We start from the raw sequence: 26,286 nt of genomic DNA on the forward strand, positions 1-26,286 counted from the left end.
GTATTTTTCGAAGAAAAATCCCATTATTATCATATGACTAGTCTAAATGTTCATATGTGTGTGGATTAGAAATATGCAAAACATACTTTAAATGCACAATGTAGTTTTAACCCATGTTAAAGCGAGATGTAGACCTTTAAGATTAGGTTATATATGAACATTCGGAGGCCATTTGGATCAATGTTTTTAATTGATTCTTTCTTATATTTATTCCTGTGGTAACAACTGTTTCTGCCAATATATTTGATAAGATTCGTTAGTAAAACGCTTGAGATAGCCTAGATCATGGAAAAAGCCTTGCACCAAGATATCTTAATCTTTGCTATAATAGAAGGATCCTTCTTCTTCATCTAAACAACTTCTGCAGTAACTGTTACATGAGTCACCTATACGATTTGACATGCGTTCAATTATACAGACCCCATAAGTATGTCTAACTATAAGGATCCTTAACGAAGTTCTATCAAGGGCCAAGAAAGTCAAGGTCATTTTCCATGAAAGCTTGGACTAGAGAAGTTTGGATATTCTGCAAGATCTTTAAATTTTTCTTCCGTCTATTCATCAATCATGTCTGATATCAAGGTCAGTGGAAATTTTGATATCCCTTTGTAAAAGAGTTTCGTCCAATAACAATCCATCAATTGTGCATTCATTGATAATTGTATTTCCCCTAATTTTTCAAACCTTGTGGAATTAAGTAAATAATAATTTTGAAACAATTGTATAACTCGCAAGAAGTCATGTACCGAATATAGATTAACTGTTAAACCATATACACAAATGTACAAAATACATTCCGAATATACACTCTCGATTCCATAATTCTTAAAAACATGACCCAATATTGCAGGACTGAAGGGCACCGCATAGGCTGAGAAAATTAAAAAATAAAATGTCCATAAAATTTAGAAAAAATTTATACATTTTACAAGTGCTATCACTGATTACTACTTAAATTGATGTCCATGCTAATGTAAATTTGATTCCAGTAGATTTAAAAACTTGTCTCTTAATTCTGTGCCCCTTAAAAGGTTAACATTGACATAACGAGTACACGTAAAAAATATTTATGATCTATGTACCTTATGTGGACAGATTTTCAAATGTCATGACAATCATTTCAATTGATTATTCATTCATCTTGTTCATATGTACTTTTCTCAATGAAGAAAACATTTTCAGACTTTTCTTAAAACTCTTACTCCTAATATATGGATTTCATAAATATATGTTTCATTTTTTTGCATGTTGAATGTCGAACATCTACTTATATTACAGTGTTTTACGATTTATGCTGAAAATTCTTTTTATTCATTTGTTATAAGTCCTGTCTTATATGTAAGTACAAAAGTACTGATTTATTTCATTTTCTTTTATATAAAGTATTTGACTTTTTTATATGGCTTCATTAAGTAAAGAGAAAGAACAAAAGTAAATGCTTAGAAAAAGGATGTCACTTACTTATGTTTTTATTTGAAATATAAATGTGTTTGGAAGACTAAGGTGCTTTAAGTTGGAAATTGTATAGATCCGCAACTACATATATGGTTTCAGAGTCTACTGATTTTATTCGGAAATACATATCAGTGGTCGGAACTTATAGTTACCAAGGTTTGAGAGAAACCAACCAATGCGAAACAATAATTAACAATCAATGGATTTTTAGCTTCTAACAAAACCAGGTCAATTATGATCTGGTTATCTGATCTGCGAGTATTATATAACCACCACTGCTTTATATGTTAATATTTATCAATGGAATTACTATTTTAAAAAAATCCTAATCTAGTTTTATTTTTTGTCTCCATTCTCCACATCATAACTTCACAAAAAAAAAAGGACTAAATTAATCAAAAATTGTGAAAACTAAAATATTTATAAAATATTTTTCAACCAATTTTTATTGACCATTAATCTTTGTTTTAATACTATTTTATGGTAAAATGAACATTTATATTGACGTCTGTATGTTGCTTACGGTTTTTTTTTTTTTTTTTTTTTTTTTTTGTTATTGATGATTATTGATTTTTGTATTTATACTAACGGCTACAACAAATTGCAACAAAAATTCAATTTTAATTCTTCAAAATTGTATTTTGCAACAGTTTTTTTGTTTGCGTTTTGAAAACGTATTGATGTCACTATTTAAAACGAGAGTCGTTGTGTCGTCTGGTTGCTGTCGAAAGGTTTCAGCTTAATTGTATTTTACGTTCAAAGCGTTAAAGCGTATATAAAGACCTCAATACGATTGTTTTTTTTTACAGAATTTATTGTAAATAAAAATACATAAATCAAAAATAAAATAAATTTATATAAAAAAAATCGGAAATACTACATATAGAGCAAATAAATAAAATATAGAAATATATACATTTTGTGTGTTGCATTTTAACAAATATTTATTTAACAATAAATTTGTTTTTAACGATTTTTCATATATTGACATAAAGTGGTGGTAATGGAAATATGTTGTTTAAATTCTATTTTTGAAATTTAAAGTTTTTATAATGAACTAGTTTATTGAAAGTAAATAATAAAGTAATAAATTTAAATAGTGTAATAAATCATACTGTGGAGGCTTCTCATCCTCTTCCCGTTAGGGTCGCCCCGTAGGATATCTGTGGTTCTACCGAAGTGGTTTTAAGTGATCCTCTTGCACAAGTTTTTAATTCAGCCTTTGTTGAGTTTCGCTCTTTCGTCAGCCCTCGACATTTAATTCTCTTATAAATAGCAACCTGAAAATACTGAGAATATGATATGCGCAACTGGTTTTTTAATTTTGTGATCGCTTAGATTAGATTAGACAGGATCCGACCCTGTTTTCTTCTGTGTAGCCCGTGGGTTCACCATATCAGGTTTAATTCACGTGTGAAAACGGGTTCGATTGGTAAGAGGTTGAATATATCCTTCGGGACTAGTGATGCAGCACCTAAGATTCTTTCTCGACGATTCCTTAGTGTTAAACTATTGTATAACATATGTTCAGAGGTTTCCTGTTGGCAGCCACAAAACCTGCATAGCTTCGATATGGCGTTACCTAGGATTAATTGATAATAACTGAGACCACAGTTATCCCGTTAGTATTCTAAGATCGCTTTAGTTAAACGATAGCAACATTTGGGTTTTTCCACTAAAGGGCTTAATTTTTTGCATCCCTTAGTGTTGACTGAGATCATATCCCGAAGAACGGAGTTCTATTACAATGTTAAAAAATCAAATTCCGAACTTTTATTGTTCCGCTTATTTAATATATTGAACTTCTGTCATAGTCATAGTCTCTCCATAGCCATGGACCCTTCAAACAGACATTTTCTTATCAAATGTAAAATGTCAAGGTAAATGAAGTCATGAGTTAATTATAAATATTAAAAAATTAAATAATAATTTTTGATACATAAATACATAACTGATAACAAACAAACTGGGAGTCAGTTATGTTGAGTCGAATAAAAACCCTCTAAAAATTGGACATATCAATGAATTTTCAATGTTACTTTTTTTCATTTCCAAATAAATACACGAATACATTAACAAAAAATTATGGTCAAGGTCAGAAATTTGTAACAAAAGTGTTGGGTGTCAAAATTTGAACACTACATACAGTTACACCCATTGATGATTAAATATCGATAAGTTTGGTAAATGAGTGGAAAAACTTACAAAAACGTAATAATAAATAAAATGAATATTAATCATAATTATGAAAAAACTAATTATGAAAAAACTAATGACATAAAGCTATAAAAAACCAACAACAACAGGTGTTTTTAAATACATATACATACATATCTATAGATTTGTCACAGGTTGGTTGGTTGGTAGAATTTCTATTCAATAAAACAAAATGTTGTGAGTTTGTATACGTGAGTAAATGTTTAAGTATGAAAAGGGGGTATATTAAATTTGATATATTTTGTTTATTTAGTAGAAAAACGAAATGGGTTACAGTTAAATAATGACAAAAATCAGTTATATAAAATAATGTAGACTAAAAGAACTAACTATAAGCATACAATTAAAAAATATCATTAAACTTATGAAATCTTACTCTTATTAAAAAGTTTAAAGAAACCACCCAAGCATACAAGTTATTTTAAAAGCTTTTCACCCCGAATCATAAAGTTCTAAAAAAGAGAACATTCTTTTAAACAACATCTAAAAAACTTTGCCATACCCTGCTCGTTAGTGTGAGCAGTCTAGAAAGAAGTTTTTCTTATCTAGAATTTCAATAAAAAGGTTATTTTACTGTTAAAATTGATAAAATTCTTTTGTTTTTTTTACAAGCACTATGTGCAACCTTACTCTTGCAACTGCCAAAGAGTTGAAGGGGGATGGAGGGCGTTATCAAGTTCAAATAAATTACAAATTCCCTCCAAAAACGTCAAGTGTTTTTTCGTTATTTTTAGCATGTGTGTTAATTTACAAGTAACTAAACAATACGATAAAAAACATGGGTAGAAATTGTAGTAAATATACAATACAATTTTTTTTTTACAATATTGTTCTAATTTTTTTACATTTTCTTTATCTATTGTTGTGTTTAAATTGTTTTGTTTTTGCTTTCGTAATGCAATAAATGGATTTCTTTTTGTGTTCCCTTTTTTTCTAGCAATTTGTCCACAGATTTGTTTTAAAAAGTAGTTTTTTCTCATTTTTTGAATGGCAAAATTAAACTTTTTTTGAACACTGAGCACAATTTGTCTAGTTGTCAACGTTTGCTGCTGTTGCTTGTATTTAGAGTTTTTATGTTGGGATTTCTCGGGAAAAAATTGTCGGAATTTACTAAATATTCTATTACAGAACATTTTTGATAAACTTTCTATGGAATATTTTCGTAATGTGTAAATTGGATTAGGATAAATATGGTCCCCCAACCCTTTATATATTCACAGACAGCCAGAAGGGAATTACGGCGATATCAGGTGATATAATTAAATCTAAGACTGTATTGGATTGTAAGAAAGCTTTAACTGAATACTCTCCCAGAGGTAAGGTTTGCAACCTATGGGTACCAAGCCACTCGTGAGTAGTCGGCAATGAAAGGGCGAATGTAATAGCTTTATAGGGAAGGGAGCTCGAGGTAGTTAACCTGAAGAACGCAAAACCATTCGACGCATCAAAATCTGAATTAAAAATATGAGTGAGAGAATAAGGCCTCTTGGAATAATGAAACGGTGGCTAGAACCACAAAGATCATATGGGGTGACCCTGATGAGAACAAGAAGAGAAATATCCTTAAAATAAGCAAGTCTGAAGTTAGTATGATGGTAAGTATTCTGTGTGGACACACAGGATTACGAGCACATCTATACAAAATTGGCCGTGCGGATTCAGACGAATGTAGAGCATGTGGTGAGGACAGTGAAACTCTGGAGCGCTTTCTTTGCCACTGCCAAGCATTCGTCGAAGTTAGATCCAAGTATCTTGGAAGTGATGTTATTCCGGAAATAACATTCCTGACTAACACTGATTGAAAAATTCTTAGGAATTACGTCCAGGAAACTGAGTTTCTGAACATTGAAAAATAATATACTCAGTGAACAATTTTTTTTCATGAAAAGGAAAGCACAACAGGCCCGATATTGGCCTAGGTGTATTTCTTCGGATTTGTTGTACTATAAATGTTCAGGAAAAACTTTACTTACCCGGTAAGCTGGCAAGTAATATTGGAGTAATGTGGAAGTACTTACTTCTGGGGTGAATAACTAATTACCGACCTACCCCGCTTTCCCGTTCTTAAATCTGGCTCTACAGTTATTTTTTGTGTTTATTAGTCTTTTCGCTTACTCAGTGCTCCATTAACAAGTTATTTTAAAGTACTTTTTGGAATAGTTTTCACATAAAAGTATAAATCGACATTTTTTTTTAAATACTGATATTAACTATTATTCGAACCACAAACTTTGGATAGATGCTTTAGATAATTGGACTGATGCTCTAGATAATTGGCTACAAATCCAATTCAAACAAATTTTAATAATTTTATTGATAACGACTAATTTGAAGACTAACAAAATTTGAAGATATTTTGCTGGGTGTGTTCTCCATTTATAAAAAATTTACGAAAAACTCTCTATTTATAGAAAATTTTTGTTGCATTTTCACTACTTAATGAAAATTTCCTTCATTTATAGAAAATTTTTTTCACACACCATCTGTTCTACCCGATTGTACATAACTGACTTTGGGCTCGCTACTTTGGCTTTTGAGGCTGTGATAGTTAGGCTGAGGTACTTTGGGAGAGGTCAGGAATTACCACCCTTTTTTTATTGCTGATTCCAGCTTTGGAGTCAGATGCTAGTTATTGGTTGCGTTTGACAGAACCTGATATCTGCAGACGCTTTGGGTTTAACTCCAGTAGGTTTGCAGATCGCTGAGCTGCAGTTACAGCTCACTACACACCTTCTTTTTAGCAATAGGGCCTCTGGAGATTATTGGGGTACATAACTATTTCGGATATTGGACTTAAAAACAAATGTACATTATACATGCTGTATATTTGGGCAGACTATGAGTACACCCTGGTGGATTTAAAGTACCTTTTCGATAACTTATCGATTTAAAAAGTATAAATAATATTGCGAAATAAAAAACCCTTTTCTCGTAAATCTTCTGCACCCATCCTTCTTTCTCTTTTCACTTGAAAAAAAAACTGAAAAGTGAAAAAAGTCAACAACAAATATTTGGCAACAGTGAGAGCGACATTCATATATTTCGTATCATTTGTTAGTGTGACGGCATATTGTATGCAACAGAGTATTCGGTCGCATCATGGTTGTTTAATGTTGTTGTTTAATTTTTCAGTGTTGATTTTATTTGTACTCACTCTTTCACTTCTGATGAATTGTACTTCAGACAATCGTCGTAGTGCTAGAGGATGCTGTTCACTATAGTTTAAGAGTTTTGTTTAATTTACCATTTTATATTGTTGAAAAGTTGGAAAAAAATAAATGTTTATAAATAAGTTTTTATTTTGTTATTCTGATGTAATTTTCGGTTTCATTAATTCCATTAATTTCATGTTGGTGTTTGTGTGCGGCAATGTGATTGTTTGTGTATCAGCTGAGTAAACGCGTTTTCATTGTTATTGTTGTCAGTTTTGTTTTTTTTTAAACTTTATTCATTAATTTTTGCCGCCATAGATTTTTATGGATTTTTGTTTTTTTTTTGCTTTAAAGCTTTTTGCAATTTGTCAAATTAACAGCAAAAAACATAGAAAAAAAATTTTAAAATAAGTAGAAGAGTAATAAATGAAACCAACAACATTTATTTACTTTTTTAAGTTTTTGTTACCGTTGAAAGAAAGCAAATTGTTTAAGGTCATAATGTACAATATAAAGCACTCAAGCAGTGATGTCAACATTTGTTTTGCTTAAAATTTTTAGGATGAACCTGAAACATGTTGATGTTATTGTACAAGATAATTATGGTCCTAAATAGGCCGTCCTTTCTCCGCATACTCCTATGTTTATACTGTTGTTCCAAATAGATGGACTATTTGTGGTCTACGATTATATCTTGAGGTCTAAATATATTGGTTTTTTTATTCGAAATCTTTTAAATCTTATTTACATAGTTTCGTAGTTACAACTTTTAACGTCCTTAAATTTCCTAAGGTTGCACTTGACTGCATAAGTAATTTTTTTTAGAACAAAACCAGGATATATTAGTAAAAGTATGCACCTTTACTTAATACTGCTTCAACGTTATTTTAAGTATTTTTTTTTTTTTTTTAATTTTAGTTTAGTATGAAATACTGAAAATGAAAATCTTCTCGGTAATTAATCATTTAGTTTAGAATGTGTGCTTATTTTTGTAATATTTTTTGTTGCAACTTGTTAGCAAGGAAAATTAGTTAGCTACCTTTTTCATTTGGTTTCTTTGCCCTTTAGTTTCTTTATGCTTCGTTTTTATTTCTTTCCTTTTTTTACCGTTTTTTGTTGAAATTAATTTTATTTTCTAAAATAGCAAAGTTCTACATATTTTGTTCTAAATATTTTTGTTTTTTTAAGTTCTGCATTACATAAGTGTACACGAGAGGAATTTTAGAGAGAAAAAATTAAATGTTTTAAAGAATATTAGATCTTTTAACAAACTTGTAACTTTGATGCTAAATGGCAGTAAAGGTTGAATTTTCTTTTCGATTTTTTTTTTATAAATTTCCCTTTTATTGATTTTATTACTCACTTTGAACGTTGAGGTTTCCTTTTAGTTAATTTTCTATTACTTTGCTTGCATATTAGAAAAATAGTCAGTACACAGAACAACAAAAACATTTTATTCTTCAAACTTTCTAAATATATTGTCAAATGATTATTAGCTCACAAATCGGACAAATTCTCGCAATATGCTTTTTTGTTTGTGGTTGGTAAAGAGAACTTCTTATACAAGAGATAGACTCTTAAACCGATCAATCATCATCCTACCTATGGAAACAATGTACATCACTAATCTAGCGAATTGCAGGTGAAGTATGAATTCTATATGTCTGGAAATTTGTAAAGAACTCTTTACTTATTGAACTTGAGTTTATGGATTTCAAAACTGTCGCTAATGGAGTCTCCTTCCGTATCAGTATGCGGCATATGCTTGTATAGTTTCACAAAGATTTCGGCATTCATGATTACGTAGCAATTCTCTTAAGGCTCGTTTTGTCAAGATAAACTTATTCGAATTTTACACTAATGACCCGATCCAATATATTATACATGCTGAAATTTATGACAAAAATATGATCGATTCAGAACAACCAGATCCAGATCGAACATTGAATTTCCCACATTCTACAAAAGCTGTCTAATACCATGTTCACACGAACAGTTGAATTACTTCTGAATTACAAAAGCCGTTTTAACTTAACATTCGTTATCGTAAGTAATGATTTCGAAGTCGTAAGGTGATTTCCTAATAAATTCTTTACGGCAGCAGCAGTGTTGTCCTGTGTTATTGATGTAATTTTAGATCTCTTTACAAAATAATAATTATTGTTGTGGTTCTAGTTGCTAAAGGATAAATAAAATTCTTTAAAAATCTGACAAATTTAAAGCAGAAATTTTGGATTTTATACCCTACACCGCTATAGTGGGGAGGGTATTATACGTTTGTGCTGATGTTTGTATCGCATAAAAATATTGGTCCTACACCCACCTTAAAGTATACCGACCGGAATCACTTTCTGAATTTAAGATTAAGACATGTCCGTCCGTCCGTTCGTCTGTCCGGCTGGCTGTCCATGTAAACCTTGTGCGCAAGCTACAGGCCACAATTTTCAAGATATTTTTGAACCATACGTGTTTTTTGTTACAAGGACGATGCCTATTTGAAATGGTTGAAATCCGTTCATTATTTCACTTAGTCACCATACTTTCCGATTTAGGGTTTTTAATTCATAACTACGTCAAATATACTACTATCTCACCAATGGCACAACTACGTCCTATATAGGCATAAACGACCATGCCAATAATGATCGGCCGTCGTTTGACCCTAGCCCCCATACAAATCCCTCTTTAAAACATAACTTAAACGTCCAAAAATGTACTTATAACCACTAGTATCGAGATGAAATTCAGAACAACTAACCTTTATATAAAATTACATTCCTCTTTTCAATTTGTTGAGGATCGGCCCATATTTGACCCTAACTCCCATATAAAGCCTCTTTTAGAAGTTTAGTTTTTCATCAATAAATTGCTTAAATACATCGGAATTAAGGTAAAATTCAAAATAAAAGTTTCTTTATGAAAAATAAATAATTTTTAAAATCTACCCATGGTGTAGGGTATCATATAGTCGGCCATGTCCGACTATACCTTCCTACTTGTTTTCAATAGAATTGAAATGAAAGAATTTTACAGTGATAAAAATAATTAATTTAAATGACAATTAAATTAGATAACAATTATTAAGAGGAAATATTTAAGTAAATTTACAAAACAGATTTTCTTGAATTGTGCGAAAGAAATCCTTAAAAACACAAATAATTAATTTTGAAAGGCAAAATTGATAAAGTCACTCTAATGAAAGTTTCACAATTAAACTTCTTTAGTTTAAAAATATTTTTACTTTCGTTCTTAATAATAATTTTTATGACATGATTTGTGAATTTGTAAATCTCTAACGACAACGACAATGACAGAACCAGCAACAAAAATGAAAATATACGAAAATAAGAAAACAATAATGAATAAAAGATGTGCAAAACTGTGCTTTGAATTATTTGAGATTCCTAATCTTACTGTCATCAAAAAGGACCCATATAATTTTAATAAACTTCTTATATATCTTTTTGTTGTAGCTGTTGTTGGCCAAAATCACATCATAATTATAATGTCACAAAAATAAATGTCTTTGCATGCTCTGACATGTGAAATGTTGTGGCACGAGTTGGAGGAGCCTTAAAAGAACATTTCTTTCTATGAACATGTTAATTTATATGGAAATTATAGTAAAATGTATATATTTTATTTTGTCCATATACATTTTTTACTTTGTATATTATTAAACATACTACAAAATAACGTATTGAACAGAAACAGAACTGAAAAAGGAAGGAAGACCAAAACGACATTATTTATAAAGAAATAAAAAAAAAATAAGAAAAGAAAACTGGACAAAGGACCCAAGATAACCAACCAAACACACACATCATGGCAAACATGTGTGTGTCAGTTGTCCATTCTACTTATTACAAGTTTGATCATTTTATTTTGTTACGCATGCCATTCATGTCATACTTATTCATTTGTTCATTCATTCATTATTTCACTTGTATATTTGTAGTTAAACTGAAAGTGGGCCTAAATCGTTGGAAACTACTTGCCATCAAGAAGTAGAAAAAGGAAAAATTGAAATATTTACATATTTATAAGTTTTTTTTATTTACATATTGCCAAATATTGGTCAAAACTATACAAAGATGGAAAGGTACATACATATATAATAATACAACTTTGACCACAGAAACCACAAATACAAATGGTTGAAATTTTTCAAGATAAAATAAAATTTAAATATTTCTACTTTTTTTTGAGGTTAGTCATTGTATACACAACCATCTAATAAGAAAATTTTTCCTTTTTTAAAAAAGGAAATATTTCTGTTATTTATGTTAGTTACTCCAAAAGAAAAAAGTTAAGACTTTTTAGACAAATAAATATAAGAAACTGTCATAGGTTTTATAAACTCATAATCTAGTCGAATATTGGTGAAGGGTAAAATGTTATTTTTGTATTAAGAGTTTAAATTTTCAATTTTAAAATCCAGCTTGACCGCTTGAAGAAAATAGTTTATGTACAAATTCATTACTTGCGATGAATGTATAGAGCATTACCAGGGTAAAATGTTATTTTTGTATTAAGAGTTTAAATTTTCAATTTTAAAATCCAGCTTGACCGCTTGAAGAAAATAGTTTATGTACAAATTCATTACTTGCGATGAATGTATAGAGCATTACCATGGTTTGAAGGTAATGCTCTATATTTGGTGGAACCAAAAGGGACCTAGCGAAACTGATTCACTTGAAGCGAGCATGAAAGCGTTATATTTTATCATGATACAGCTTGGTCACCTGTTGCAATACTATTTAAAATGAAGTGTTTGGAAATTTCTGCTTCACTAATCTTTTAGTCTAGAACTTGATCCATTCATCTACTATATGTTTCGATCGATGCAGAACTCATTCACTTAGATACGCTTCACTTTAGTACTGGGTATCAGAAATTGGTTCAATTTGTTCTTGGTCCCAAAAGATAAGCATTTCTTTTGTCACGGAATCCACAGGTTTCCATGACCTAGTTGTTTTGAAATGTACAAGATCTTTCCTACGGTCATTTAAAGGAAATTCTTAAGAACTTTTTAGTCTTAGGGTTACCACTGTGTTTACAAAATTTGTTCCAAATCTGTGAATATAAGAAAAATGTTTTAAATTTAAAATGGAATTCCTTTTTTTGTGGATTAAAGCTTTATTATAAAGAGAAACCAAATTTTTCCTATATCGAATGATTACCTTATTCTAATACAAGCTGCATAAGTATATATATATATACATAATTTACAATGTTGACATTATTGTTGACATGTGCCAAAAAACATGTTGTCATCATGTAAATAAAGAAAAAATCTTAAAAATTTTAAATTAATGCTAAGTTTTCATTTCAATAAGATAAATAAAAATGAAAATTTATTAAAAGTTTGGTAATTAAGGATTTGACAGTTCTCCATGTTATTTTGTTTTTTTTTTCATATTTCCTTTTTTTTGTAAGGAATATATTAAAAAGATAATTAAATGCAAATCTTAATAAAGTAAAATTAAAAAAGAACACATCAAAGGAAATTACGTTTAATTAAGTGATGCTGAAAAGTAAAGTTATGCAAATTAAATTCTAACTTCAAATCCCTAAACTAGTTTGTTGCTCAGGTTTTTTTAGTTGTTTTAGTTCTTTAATTCAGAAATTCGCTAAAATCAACATATTCGAATAGATTCACACTTAGCAGTTATTTTTTTAAGTACAACTTTAAATATTTATCTTCAAATGAGTTTTTTTTTCTAATCTTTTTGGCAAACACCTCTTAAAAATAATTGAATTTGCATTCAATTTGAAAATATTTTATTTTATTGCCTGTGATTCACTGATTTTTATTTTTTTGGGAAAATCTCATGTGCATATTTTATTTATAATATTTATTCAATAAATATAAAAGTACATAAGGATAATCACAAGATGTTTTCTTCGATTCTTTGTTTTCTGCTGCGAACGATTCATTGTTAAAGAAAAATAACTTAATATGTATATTTTTACATTGTTGTTTTGTATTTTAAGTGAAATTATTATACATACATTCATACATACATATGTATACAATACAAAAATAATAAAATGAACAGAAAAAAAGGTATGAAAAAAAATGTTTGCAACGCCAAAAAATAATCAATATATTAAGTATTCATGATAACTGTTTGGGGGGTAAAGAAAATCTACTTAATGGTACAATAAATGAAAATAAGAAAAAAAAAAAACTAAATGATAATCGGAAAAGTAAAGAATATAATTTCCAGGAAACACATATGCCTGAAATATTTAAAAATCACAACCAGAGCTAAACAGCAAAGAAAAACAGAGAAAAAGACTGTGAGTTTTTTAAGTAAACATTAAGAGGGAAGAAAAGAAATGCCCATAAAATTAAAGGAAAATGATGAAATAATGGTTGATATACCAAGAAATATTTGGGGGACCAAATGTCCATTCTTCTGAAATGAGTCAAGCTTTACTTAGATTATTTTTTTTTTTTGTTGTAATGAAATCACAGGTCATAATTTTAAATAAAATTCGATGAACAAAATTCTTTCCACAAACGTAATCAAATTTGGCACAAATGAGTTATAAGTACTCCTTCAGAAAATTAGTAAAACTTTAAAATCTAAATAACCTTGAATCAAATCAACAATTTTAAAGAAAGTTTTGAAGACAGCTGGATTCTGCTCCAAAACAAGAAACAACTAGCCCAGATTAGATTTTAAAGTGTGGCCTGTATTAGAGAACACATAGTCTGTATAACTCGTTCCCCTAATTTTGAATCCTATAAACATATGGGTCATTTTGTGTCAAGTGACCCAACTTTAAAAATCGATATCTTCTGAGTTTGATGAAATTTGTACCAAGGTTAGTACTAATGGATAGTAGGCCGAACACAATTTTCAGCGTTATCGGTCCAGAACTGCCGGACTTTTGGACATTTTGGTCATACATGGTTTTATTCAAATGTATGTAACTTTTCACCTATTGGTCCTAGAAAATACTGTCCAAAGTAGTTCAGATTACTATTTCTTCAATGTTCCAAAATGTGGGATACCTATCAAAAAAATTATTTTTAACTTAAAAATAAGATTTTTTTCAATATTTGGCACTTAATTTTCTCCTATTTTTTCAAAATGGAAGTTTTTGCTGTATTTTTTACTCTAAAGAAAGCTTAGACCATTTCCTTTGAGAGCTTAATAGTTACAAGGGGCTCATGTATTTTAAATAAAAATAATATATTAACTCAAAAACAGTGCTTCTTGAGTTCAAATATTTTTTTTTAGATATCCCAATCGCAATATCCCTACCCCACGAAGTATGCACAAAGCTCTTGAAGGAAATGGAAATAAGCTTTCTTTTGAGCAAAAAAAAATCATTAAAAAAATATGTTAAAAAAAATTTGGAAACATTGAAGAAATAGTTTTCTGAACTCTTTTGGACAATTTTTGCTAAGACCAATAGGTGAAAAGTTACACTCATTTGAATAAAATCCTTTATGACCAAAGTGTCCAACTTTGACCTCCTCTAAGTCCAGCAGTTCTTGACCGATAGAGCTGAAAATTTGTGTCTGGCCTGAAATTCCCCATATGTATAATCATAGGTTGATCATAGTTGTTTTTCCGCATTCTTCTGCACTTACATGGCTTTATTTTTCAACATTAAATGCACTTATAGAGGGAAAATGAGAAAAAACCAAAATAATTTTTTATTGCAGTGTTTTATTATGAGATCAATTCTTAACCTAGATCCAATTTACGTTGTAAACGAAATTGATTCATTATTTTTTATTCTTCTTTGTTTTTAGTCCAAAATTGTTTTTCTACATTTGTTCTCTTCCTAGCACATACTATTTGACAAATAAGAAAACGAAGACAATTTATAAACGGAAATGTCGATTTAAGCTCTAGCGAACAAATAAAAAATTCTTCTTATTTTCGAACAAAAAAAAACTTCTATTCAACCTTTAAACATATTTATAGATGTTTCTTCAAATATTTCTTTCCTCTTTTTTAGGAATTTCTTCCTGTTTTTCCGTTATTTTTTTGCACATTTCTTAACATCCTCGATTAAGGCGCGAACATAAAATGTGTTGTGTCAGTATTAAGAGAAATGAAAATGAAAAATCACCTGCTAAAAGGGAAAAACAAAGAAAATTGAACCAGAAAAAAAAACATCGTAAAAATGTACATGACTCAGTCAAGCAGAATAATGGGGTTTTTTGCCTCAAAAAATCTTTTTGTATACAAAATTTTTTTGTTTCTTTTGTTTTCTTAACCCAGTCAGACAACCAGTCGTCTTTCACGCCTTTATTTATACTCTTCCCAGTGCCAGTGATATTTATTTAACATTATAAGAATTGAATGTAACCGTACAAATATTTATGATGAGTGAAGTGGTTTTTTTTCGATGTTGAATTTTTGTTCCACTATGGAGCATTTTTAAGACCTAGTAGGAAATGTGTAATGAAATCTGTTCAAATAGCTTCCGACAATAATTGCGCCAAGTAAACCAAAAATGATGATGTTACAGTTGTCAGATACATATAAATTGACAAGCATTAGAAATTTTCTATGGAAAGCGAATTTTCTATCATACCTCAACTAATTATACTTGTATGTACTCATGTGTAACTTTGAGGTTTAATACATAATACAAACATAGAAACAAATGTTTGCATAGATTGACGGTATTATACCATTCTTGGTTTTTTTTTTTTTGACAAAATACAAAGCAAAAAAACAAATCACATAAAATCGATGTCATTTTATACTTACCTTCGATTTTCTTTTATTTATGTTTTATTTAATGGGATACAGGTCGAACACGTAAATAAATAATATTTAGAAATGTTTTTTTTTGTTGCGTTTCTTATTTGTGCGTGTTGGGCATTAAATCTTTCACATTTTCATGACACTTGTACGTGGTGTTTTAATACCATAGACCTTCATACTCGTACTACTTGTATGTGTGATAAGTTTAGTGGTCTAAAAATCATATAATGTTATAAATAAAAAAACGTTCCAAAATCAATTCAATAATTGTATTCACCCAATGAATGTTCTGTTTTTTTTAATTTAAATAAAGCTTTTGACATATTTTCTCCTATTATTGTTTTAGGCTGCTATTGGTCCTAAATCGGAAATTCAACCATATGTAACAATTTTGTTTAGAAATCGTAAATTAAACCAATGTAAATTCAATTTCAGACAATAATTTTAACGTTTTTAATTGACTTATTTATACTAGCATCACGAAGTATCAAAAATACCCACCTTTTTTTGCTAAAGAATTGATTCAGTTACAGTAATTAACTTCTTTTTGTTTTAGGTACTATATTTTGATTACAAAATAAAAAATTTGGCTCCTTCAATCATATTTCTTTTTGTTAAATCAAATTTATGTTGCAGCAACAAAACATTTAGTTTATTTAATTGAACAAATAGTCGTTTTCAATTTGGGCTTGCTTTTAACAGTCACATTGGCATTAGCTGTCAAAAATATAATTTGTTACAGGAAGTAAACTTAAAGTATTTTGCGACAATTTAGTCAATGCGTATTTCTTTCAATTAAACACAAAGGTTTTACTACAATCGATCCATATATAACCTTAACCTTCCTTATAAGTCCTTATTTGTAAATTTAGTACACTGATAGTAGTGATTCGCTCCGATTTTTACCAAACGATTGATTTAGTTACATCAACCAAATTTTTATAGTTCTGTTTACTAAATTAGAATTTCAAAACAAAAATTTGGCAAAATTTCAAACTTAGGAATTAATAAATATTTTATATTCTACGCATTACCGACATTCCACTGAGTAAAATATCCTTTTCAATTTGGGTTTGCCTTTAACAATCAGAAATATAATTTGTTACAGGAAGTAAACTTAAAGAACTTGGTGACAATATAGTCAATGCGTATTTTCTCAATTTAAATACAAATGTTTTGTTTAAACTAATATTTTTCTTTAAGTAGTAGGTTTGTATTTACTAATAAAAATTGTGACATAGGTACGCTCTATTATAGAAAAAAGACACCGCAACTTTCTAGGTTCGATCGGATTGAGGCCAATTTTCACTTTATCACTTTTGTTGTTACTGCGAAACTTTTAAATTGGTTTTGTCGTTTGTGTCAGTTTTTGGTTAACTAAGTACAGTCTCCCTAATTTGAATTCTCTACTTCTAATAAGTGTTAGAAAGGCATTACTTTAACATGCCTTATAATAATTGGCAACAAAATGGATCCTGCCACGCCCACTGAAGAGTCAAAAAGATTGAATATTGTTGGAAAAATGTCTGTAGAACAGTAAAACATTTTATTTAACATATCCTATATTAAATAACTATTTATTTTTGTAGGAAGTGCCATGTCCACTATTTTAATTCCGCCGATTTTCATATAAATTACATAAAATGAAAATCCAACGTCTCGTGCACAGTTTTGGACTACGATTAAAAATATTAGTTTAATTTACTAAATTAATAATTAAAAATATTAATTTAGTACGACATGCCACGCATACTTTTCTGTTCCGCCCATTTTAAATTATATAAGAAAATTAAAGTCTTATTATTTTCGAACATTTATCTTATATTTGTTTAAGATTAATTATATTTTTTTTGCAACAATTAGAATAGTGTTACCAATTTATCTAAAACTACTGTTAGACATCATATTAGAAATCTAAATGACAAGTCTGAAAACTTTCTTAAAATACCTCCGGTGTCTGTATTATCATTCTTTATCGTGCTTTAAACATTCGTAAACTTGACTCTAGTTCCATACTCTGCAGGAATGTTTATCTCTGAAAAGTGAAATTTTTTTTATTTTCCTTGCATAAACAATTTTCTTGTGATAACTTTTACAGCAATTTATTATGCAAATTGTTTAATTTTGTTTGTTATTTTATTTAAATATTGCTCTTGTTATTTCCTTATATTCTTGTTAGTTTAATTTTTTCGATTCAATATGCCAGAGAGTTCTTTTTAATGAAAATAAAAAAAGAAAATATCTCAAAAAAATCAGAAAAGAATATAAAATATTGAAAATAAATTGTTAACTTATTGAGAAATTTTGCTCTATTGAACATTGATGCACCACTCGCTGAAAGGGAAACCAATATGCTACAAACAGTTGCATCTACCATATACACACACCATATGTACTTTTCATGTTAAAGGCGTAAACAAAGGATAAAGTTGTTTGTAAATATGTATGTAGTTGTGAAATATATGCCAGATATTTGTTGAGTTTAAATACATTTAAGTATATTTATTCAATGAAATTTTGTTAAAAAATATGCACATTGACTTTATAAAGAACCTTGAAATCTGTATTCTTTATTTTCCTCAAAATTGTTTTCAAATTAAGAAGAGTTTTTTCTCTCAATTTCAATTATATTTTATTTTTCTTTTTAATTTCAATTTTATTGTTATTCGTTGCAGTCCAATAAATTTCTAATAAGTCAATTTAGTATTCATCTATACTGACTGAGTTCTGCTGTTAGAAGATATGATGATATAATATATTTCTAAAAATTAGTACAACGTTTTTAGGATTAGTTCATAATTGAAAATCATTCTAAATACATATATCCATAGCTAGTGTACGGTTTCATATAACCCGAGATTTCCGATTATATTTTCTAACTTGTTTTAAAATATCGTTCATTCCAGAAAAGTGTTGTATAAGGAGTGAATCAGCCATAACTGGTCCAACAAATTAAATTTTTTTGGTTCAAGTTAGCTTTAAAACGTACTTAATTTTTCAACTGTTATTTTGATCAAAAGGGACTCCGAGAAAAAAACTTTTCAAAAAAAATCCAATATAAACTTTCACAAAAATCGCAAAAGCCAAAGTTTATTAAGAACTTGAGCATTGAAACCTGGATCGGAAAGAAAAAAGGTCTAGCAGATATTGATAACACAAATTAAGTCGAACAACTGTTTCGAAAAAACCAAAGACTTCCATTAGAAAACAGCTCTTGATCTTTTGTGCCCAGAGCTAAAGCTAATGCTAGGTTGGAGTCGTATAAAGTTCAGAAAAGTCAATATCAATTGAGGCCAAATTTTATAAAAAATTTCACTTGTTGTCTGATGGGAGATGAAACTTATGTACTGGGAAGCTTTTCACAACTTCCGGGTCAAGATTTTTATGTGGCTGATGGACGTGGTTTAAAAATAATACTGGACAAAAAAACAAACAAATGTTGGTATTAAACCGTTTAAGTTTTATTAAACTTAATACAAGTATAAGTTTTTTCAGACACAGTCCTTAGCTTCACTGGAAAATCTCAGAATATATGAATAATATTTATGATTTTATTTATGCATCTTTAACAAGTTTCTTAAATTCATTGAACTTTCAAGCTAAAATAATAAAAACGTAAAAAAGAAAATTTAAAATATTTATGTCAATGTTGTCGGTTGTTAATAAAAAAACTCTTCAATATTCCAAGTATGTAATAATCCTTTTATCCCTGGCACAATTGTGTTTGTTTGTCTCTACCAATAACAACTGAAAAACGAAAAAAAAAAAACTGGAAAAAGGTTGGAAAAAACTGAAATCCAGACAGCCAGTTAAAGGTAAAAGTTAAAAAGACATTGAACTTTTAAACATGAAAATCTGAGTGAAAAATGAAATTTTCAGGGTTAAATGTACTTTTGTTTATGTGACTGTTAGGCAACGTTAAAAAAAAAAACAATAACGATTTGTAATCAATGACTGTTAAATGATTGACTTTAATAAGACAGTAAATGAGTGATTCTAAATCAAATGTCTGTGAATTAAAACACAATAAAACGAAAATGTTGTTAATTAAGTTAAAAAAAGAAGATAATTTAAAATTAACAAAAAATGTAAACAAAACAATTTACTTACAGTTAGTGAAAATATTTTCACATCAGAAGTGAAAGGTTGACTCCAAGTGAAAAACCATGAAAAATAAAAGTTACCTGATGTCAATCTTTCACCATCAATATAAGTTATACATGTTTTTTAAATTTTGGGAATGTAATATTATTTTATAAATGTTTAATCTCATTAAATTTATACTACTTACCATCTAAATGGCTTTTTTGTCTTTTATTATGAACAGTTTTCTAAAAAGTATTTTCAATAACTTAGGAATTTCTAGTAATCACTGTGACATTTAAAGTTTCAACAGCAATCATTATTAATTAATTTTTTCAAAAGTTTTTGTCATTATACCCTACACCACTATAGGGAGGGTATATTGGGTTGTGCTGATGTTTGTATTGGGTTGTGCTGATGTTTGTAACATACAAAACTATTCGTCCTATACCCACCTTAAAGTATACCACTCGGCTGTCATATAGTAAGGTACAGGTCGCAATTTTCAAGATAATTGGATGAAATTTGGCACACACGCTTTTTTGGCCCAAGGACGAAGCCGGGTTAAAATCGGTCCATATTATTTCACCTAGCCCCCATACAACAGAACCCCCCCAAAAGGGTTTCTGAGCTCATAATTATGTTAAATATACTTGTATATGGATAAAAAGCGACACTTTTAGACCTTGCCAAATTTCATAAAGATCGGGCCTCATTTGACCCCAACTCCCATACAAAGTCCCCTTCAGAAAATTACTTGAATGTCCAAAATTAACTTATAAATATCTCGATGAAATTCAGCACAAATAAATACTATATGAATGTAAATATATTCACAAAATGTTATCGGCCTTGGTCCATATTTGCCCCTAGCCCCCATATAAAGCTTCTTTCAGAAAATTTGTTTTTCATCCATAAATTGCTTAAATGTATCGGAACAAGGTAGTGGAAGATAAATGCTGTATTATGAAAAATAAATCACATTTAATATTCATAACTGGTGTAGGGTGTCATATGGTCGGTCATGACCGACTATACTTTGTTACTTGTTTTTCTTTACATTATCTTTTTATATTTTTTTTAAGTTATTAAAATTCCTAATTTCAATAAAAGTTTTTATTTGTTATGAATTTTTATTCAATATGAATTATTAAATAGTAATGAGATGGTAAGAGGAATAAAAGTTTATTTTGAAATTTGAATATAAAATTGAAAATTTTCATTATTTTAACACAGCGATGACATTGGAGGAAAGTTCTTAGAACTCTCGCTTATGAATAAGTACTTAAATAAGTCATACAAACAGGGAGTAGTTAGGAGTAGTAGTACACTGAAATACTATTTTCATTCTTTCACATAAAATAGCAATACTCAAAATAAGTACAGACGGTATCTAGTAGTTGATTTTTAAACGATTTAATAATTATTTTCTCTAGGGGGGAAGGGTCAATTATGGACGGATTATTTTAGTGAAGAAACTTGCATTTGTAAGCTAAGGTCATTTTCAATACAGTATCAAAAAAACGGAGGCAGAGATATATGAATATGGCTAAATCGTCTTAAAATCTAATAAGGACCAGAATATTAGGGTTGTCAATTATTCGTGTTTAAAATTATTCGAATAAAAATGTACTATATTTTTTTTATTCGAGTAGTCGATTAAATTTTAAAAATTATTCGATTATTCGAACGAATAACGAATAAAAGTTTTTATTCGAATAATTTAATAAAATATAAATAAAATTTGCAAAACACCTTCAAAATCTTAAAATAAAACGGTTTTCGTACATACATTTATAAATCAGTAACTTAGCTGAATCTCGACCTATTCAACGGGTTTAAAAGTGGAAGCTGAGGCCTTTATAATGATATATACGATGTTTAGCTACCTGTTTTGCAGACATTTTTACAAACTGTTTTATGTAAGAAAATCGTACTATTTATTAATGTATTAGAAACAGGCTACTATCGGGCCCGTTGTGCGTTGCTTTTCATGGATGAAAAAGGTTTTTTGGTAAAAAAACAACATAGTGTCGACTGAATGTATTATCTTTCAATGTTCTGAAACTCAGTTTCCTGGCCGTAATTCCTAAGAATTTCCCAATCAGTGTTGGAGAGAAATGTTCCGCTTGATCAAGACATTCTATCTGGGCTCAGTGTTTCAAAGTTTCTGACATATTCTGTGTCTAGCATGCGATCAGGCGATGATTGTTTATAGCTTTCCAATGTGTCCAGTATACATTGATGACGTGTCCTATAACTGATTTTGGACATTTCACCTAAAGTTATGAACTCCCTGTTGTAGTTATATATTACACTTTTTGTCCAAAGAAGTCAACCCGATTATTGAACCATAAGCTAGAATTAGTAATTACACTTTAATAAAACCAATGTTTTATAGTAGGACTAAGACCCCATTTCATGCCTATAGTTCTCCTACATATCGCCCAGGAAACAGGGTTCAGTATATTTAGAAATTGTTGTCTTTCTTGTAAAAAGACAGATACTGAAAGAACCATATTAATTAATGTTTATCTGTTTCACTTATTGCAAACATTAAAAAAATTGAAGAATATCACTTTTAAAACTAGAACCATTTTATATTTAACATTGCAAAACAAACATTTTTATAAACTGCAAAAAGTAGTAAAAGTTTTGTTTCAATTATAACATATCTTTATATTTAGATTTGTTTTACAAAATATTAACATAATTTCAATGCTATGTATAATAAAATATTCGTAAAAAGTAATATTCAAATAATTGTCGAATATTCGATTAATCGACAAAAATTGTTCGAATTATTCTTTATTCTAAATTGGAAATTTTTTATTCGTTCGAAGAAAAACAAATTTTTTTCCTCGATTAATCGAATAATTTTTATTCGAATGACAACCCTACAGAATATACATATGTACATATGTATGTAAATACTTTTGTGAGTTTACGACCAATATTTGACTAAATTAATGTAACCCCGTCAAATTATTAAAAAAAATCAATTGTTTGAAAATATAAATATTGAAATTTTTCAAAAAACTTACTCTGCTACCCACGTTATTTTAAATATTAAATTTTACAATCTTACCAAAACAAACTTATGTTATTAAAAACAAAAAAAATCATAATTTATTCTTTAATGCTCTTTCGCCATATATCGACATCTCACTAAGGATACCCCAAAAAAAACCCACTAAAAAGCGATTTTCAATGTCACTGTCAAATCCTTTTGTCGTTAAATGCCCTCAAGGAAAATTAACAATTTGTGAATGTGCGTGTTTGTTTCTGTTTCGTTTTAAAAGTTTTTGTTGTATGTACTATATGTTTGTATATAGTGAGTTGTTACTGTTACCAAAGTTATTTGATTATGTAAATTAACATTTCGTTGTTGGCTTTTTTGCTTTTAAGACAATTTACATTCTTATCATTGTCATTACAAACCAAAACCGAAAAATGAACTGAAAAACGAAGAAAAACATCAACAGAGTCAGTCTGTCTGTCTTCTTTCTGCTGGATGATGATGATGGTTGTTGTTTATTACTCGCCTTCTACTTTCGCAACAGTATTGAACGGGGCAGAACAGGGTTTCCAAGGTTACCATCAAATATGCAAACCTTGTAGTTGTATTTACAACTTGTATCTTTTTTCTCTCTATATACGGTTGTTGGGTATAATTTAGATTTGATTAGGCGGCAAGATGACAATGACTACTACAGCAGAGCCACAGCCATAGCCGACAACGAAATAACAACAATGACAACCAACTACCAGGACTCATTGTTGCTGTTATTGAGTTTATTTTATCTCATCTTTTTATATGAAAATAATGTTGTGTTAGTTAGTTCGTTCGTTGGGTGGCTGACTGCCAGTCACTCACTCATTCAATGTTTTCATATGTCTGCTAGGATGGCTGACTGGCTGCTGGATAACAGTTGATGATGATAGTAACCACAGGCTATGTTTAAATAATGTCTCCCCAAATGGAGAAAATTTGATGTAAATGTCGTTTGATAAGAAAAAACTGCTTATAAAGGGAATTAGAATTGAATAAAAAACCACAATAAAATACGAAATGATTTTTTGGGCTTCTTTTCTTCCACGCTTTTGGTGATATCGATATTTTAGATGTGGAAATATATATTAAAGTAAAAAAAAACAATCTTGTCTGCCATGTCTCTTTCATTTAGCACCAAATGTAACTGTCAGATTCAATAATTATGACTGATTTTTCTATAAAATATTCACAGCACATTTTTACAATTGTTTATCAGTTTAATTTAATAAATACATATTAAGTTGTTTCATATTTATTCCTGTATAAGTTTTTTCGTAACAAAATCAAAAGACATTTAACTGTTCGCTATTTAGTTACACAAATATAGTTTATCTCTATAAAATTGTTTTGTACTTTGGCAGAGTCCACTTGAAATGCATAATTTGCTATTTACATGCTTCACAACATTCTTTAAAATAAGAAAGGAAATAGTTTTGTTAAGGTTACGATTTTTGAGATATGTATGTAAACATGGTTTTCAGATGTTAAAATATTGTCTGAGAAATGTTCAGCAAATGTCTAACAACCGTGTGAACTAAAAATTTTTGTCTTGTAAAACAATAACATTTTCATCTATCAATCGTGTAAACACATTACGTTGCCATTTCCAGATCATTGTCTGACAATTTTTATTGTCAAATCTGCGAATATTAGGCATAAATTATTACTACAACATTTCTACAACAGTGGCAACACTGTGCATTAAAAGAAACGTGTACAGCTAAAAGAGAATCTGGCAACTTTTGCCATACAACAATCTGACAACAGTGTTAACTGAAAATTTTTATTGGCAGATTAATTTACTATCTGGCAATGAAATTGTATTCTTACAATTGTCGGAACTAACAATTTACCTGTTGTAAACTAATTTTCATTACATCGCCAAATTTGACAACATTGTAAGATCTGACAACTGTCTATACATAGCTTTATCAAATATTCAGCATTGAAATGGATAGACCATTCCGAATGATTGTCGAGATTGGAAATCATGTCTTCACACAGTAATCTGACAGCATTGTAAGATCTGACAACTGTCTATACATAGCTTTATTTAATAATATGCAAATATCCATCAGTGAAGGATATAGAGCATTCCAAATGATTGTCGAGACAATAGGGCATTCGACAGTGATAATTTGTATATAAATATTTCAGTGTCACCGTTAGTATGTGTCCAATATTACCCAATAATGTTTGTATGTAAATTTCTCAGACGAAGAGATTTGTGATGGTTAATATTCCTCCCGTATCATCAAACATTTTAGCACCAAAAATATGGCTTGTTATGATGACAAATTGAATGTCAGTTGTTGTTGTTCTAATTAAAAAACTAACATTTTAAAAAGAACGATTTTTTTTAGAAAAAGCTATAAGTTTTTTAAATGTGTTATGACTTGTTTTCTATAATAGAATTCTTTTCTCCACTGTGCACTGTCAAACAGTCAACAGTCATTTTTTATTAGCTTCAATAAAATTGCCAATCCAATTGACATTTTAAATGTTTGTAAGAAAACAATGAAATATTGTGCAAAAAATATTTAAGTAAAAATATCATAAAAAATACCAAATTTAAATATCTAAGATTAAGTTTCGACATAAATTTATAAGATAAAAAAAGTGAAAAAAAAAATCAACAACACAGCAAAAACAGTATTTACTACATGCGATAAAAAAATCAAATCAATAATAAAAATAAATCCCAAATAAGTCTTCCCTCGCCATCAAATCTAAAATCAGGGGAAGACACAAACAGCAACGTGTAGAAAATTAAAACCGAAAAGAAAAACAAAAACATGTTTAATGTTAAAATTAAAGTTAAGGAAGGCAATAACACATTGCCACGCACCAAACGAACAGCAGCAGCAACAACGTCCATATTAAACAACAACAATAGTGGCACCATGAGCTTAAATGGACGCAACAGTCCTGCCACTTCCAGTCTACGCAGCTCTTTGGCATCATCGAACCGTAGTACGAGTAATTCACTTAAACGCAAAGATAAACGTGTAAGAATTGTCACCACTTATATGCCAACCAGCGAGATAGAATACCAGCAACAGCAGCAGCTTTTATTGCTGCAGCAACAACAACAGCAGCAGCAAGAGCGTTTAAGACAATATGGTAAGACAACATAATACAACAAAAAAGAAACAGATAAAGGGAAAAGGAAACTGTTATTAATTCGAACCTTGTACTCATGCATGTTACACACATGTGTATGTAGTTGTAGGGGTTTTTGTGAAACAAATAAAATTCAGTGTAGTAGCTAGGGGGAAGGAAATAAATGAGACAACGACAGGAAGAGAAGAGGAGAAAGAAAGTCATGTTATTTCCTAATTGTTTATGCACATGCTAACGCCTTTTTGAAGTTGGTAATTGCAAAACGTGACTTGCATTGATAATATTTAACAACTACAACAAAAAAACTAAACATACAAACACTCTCTTACACACTAACACATACTTCAAATACAAAAATTAACTATACTCGTATATGTTTATGTAAATATATTTATATGGCTTATTTACTTATCCTGCAACATATACACATATATATGTATTTACTCCCTAATACATA

General features: G+C 29.3%; 1 protein-coding gene across 15 annotated transcripts in view; it reads left to right on the forward strand.

Moving 5' to 3' along the window:
- LOC119616462 (protein lap4) overlaps nt 1-26,286 on the forward strand; it is a 294,532-nt gene that overhangs the window by 140,265 nt on the left and 127,981 nt on the right. The window contains exon 1 of one of the 15 annotated variants that reach the window (XM_037972818.1): nt 25,210-25,829. The exons of the other annotated variants lie outside the window; for them this stretch is intronic. Within the exon in view, the coding sequence (XP_037828746.1) occupies nt 25,502-25,829 (328 nt within the window). The 5' untranslated portion in view covers nt 25,210-25,501. Of the gene's footprint in view, nt 1-25,209; nt 25,830-26,286 lie in introns of those variants that run through there. 15 annotated transcript variants of the gene reach the window in all.

This window comes from Lucilia sericata, unplaced genomic scaffold (genome assembly GCF_015586225.1).
Source record: "Lucilia sericata isolate MDLA Ls3-8-SP2 unplaced genomic scaffold, ASM1558622v1 Contig000073F_arrow, whole genome shotgun sequence".
NCBI lineage: Eukaryota > Metazoa > Arthropoda > Insecta > Diptera > Calliphoridae > Lucilia > Lucilia sericata.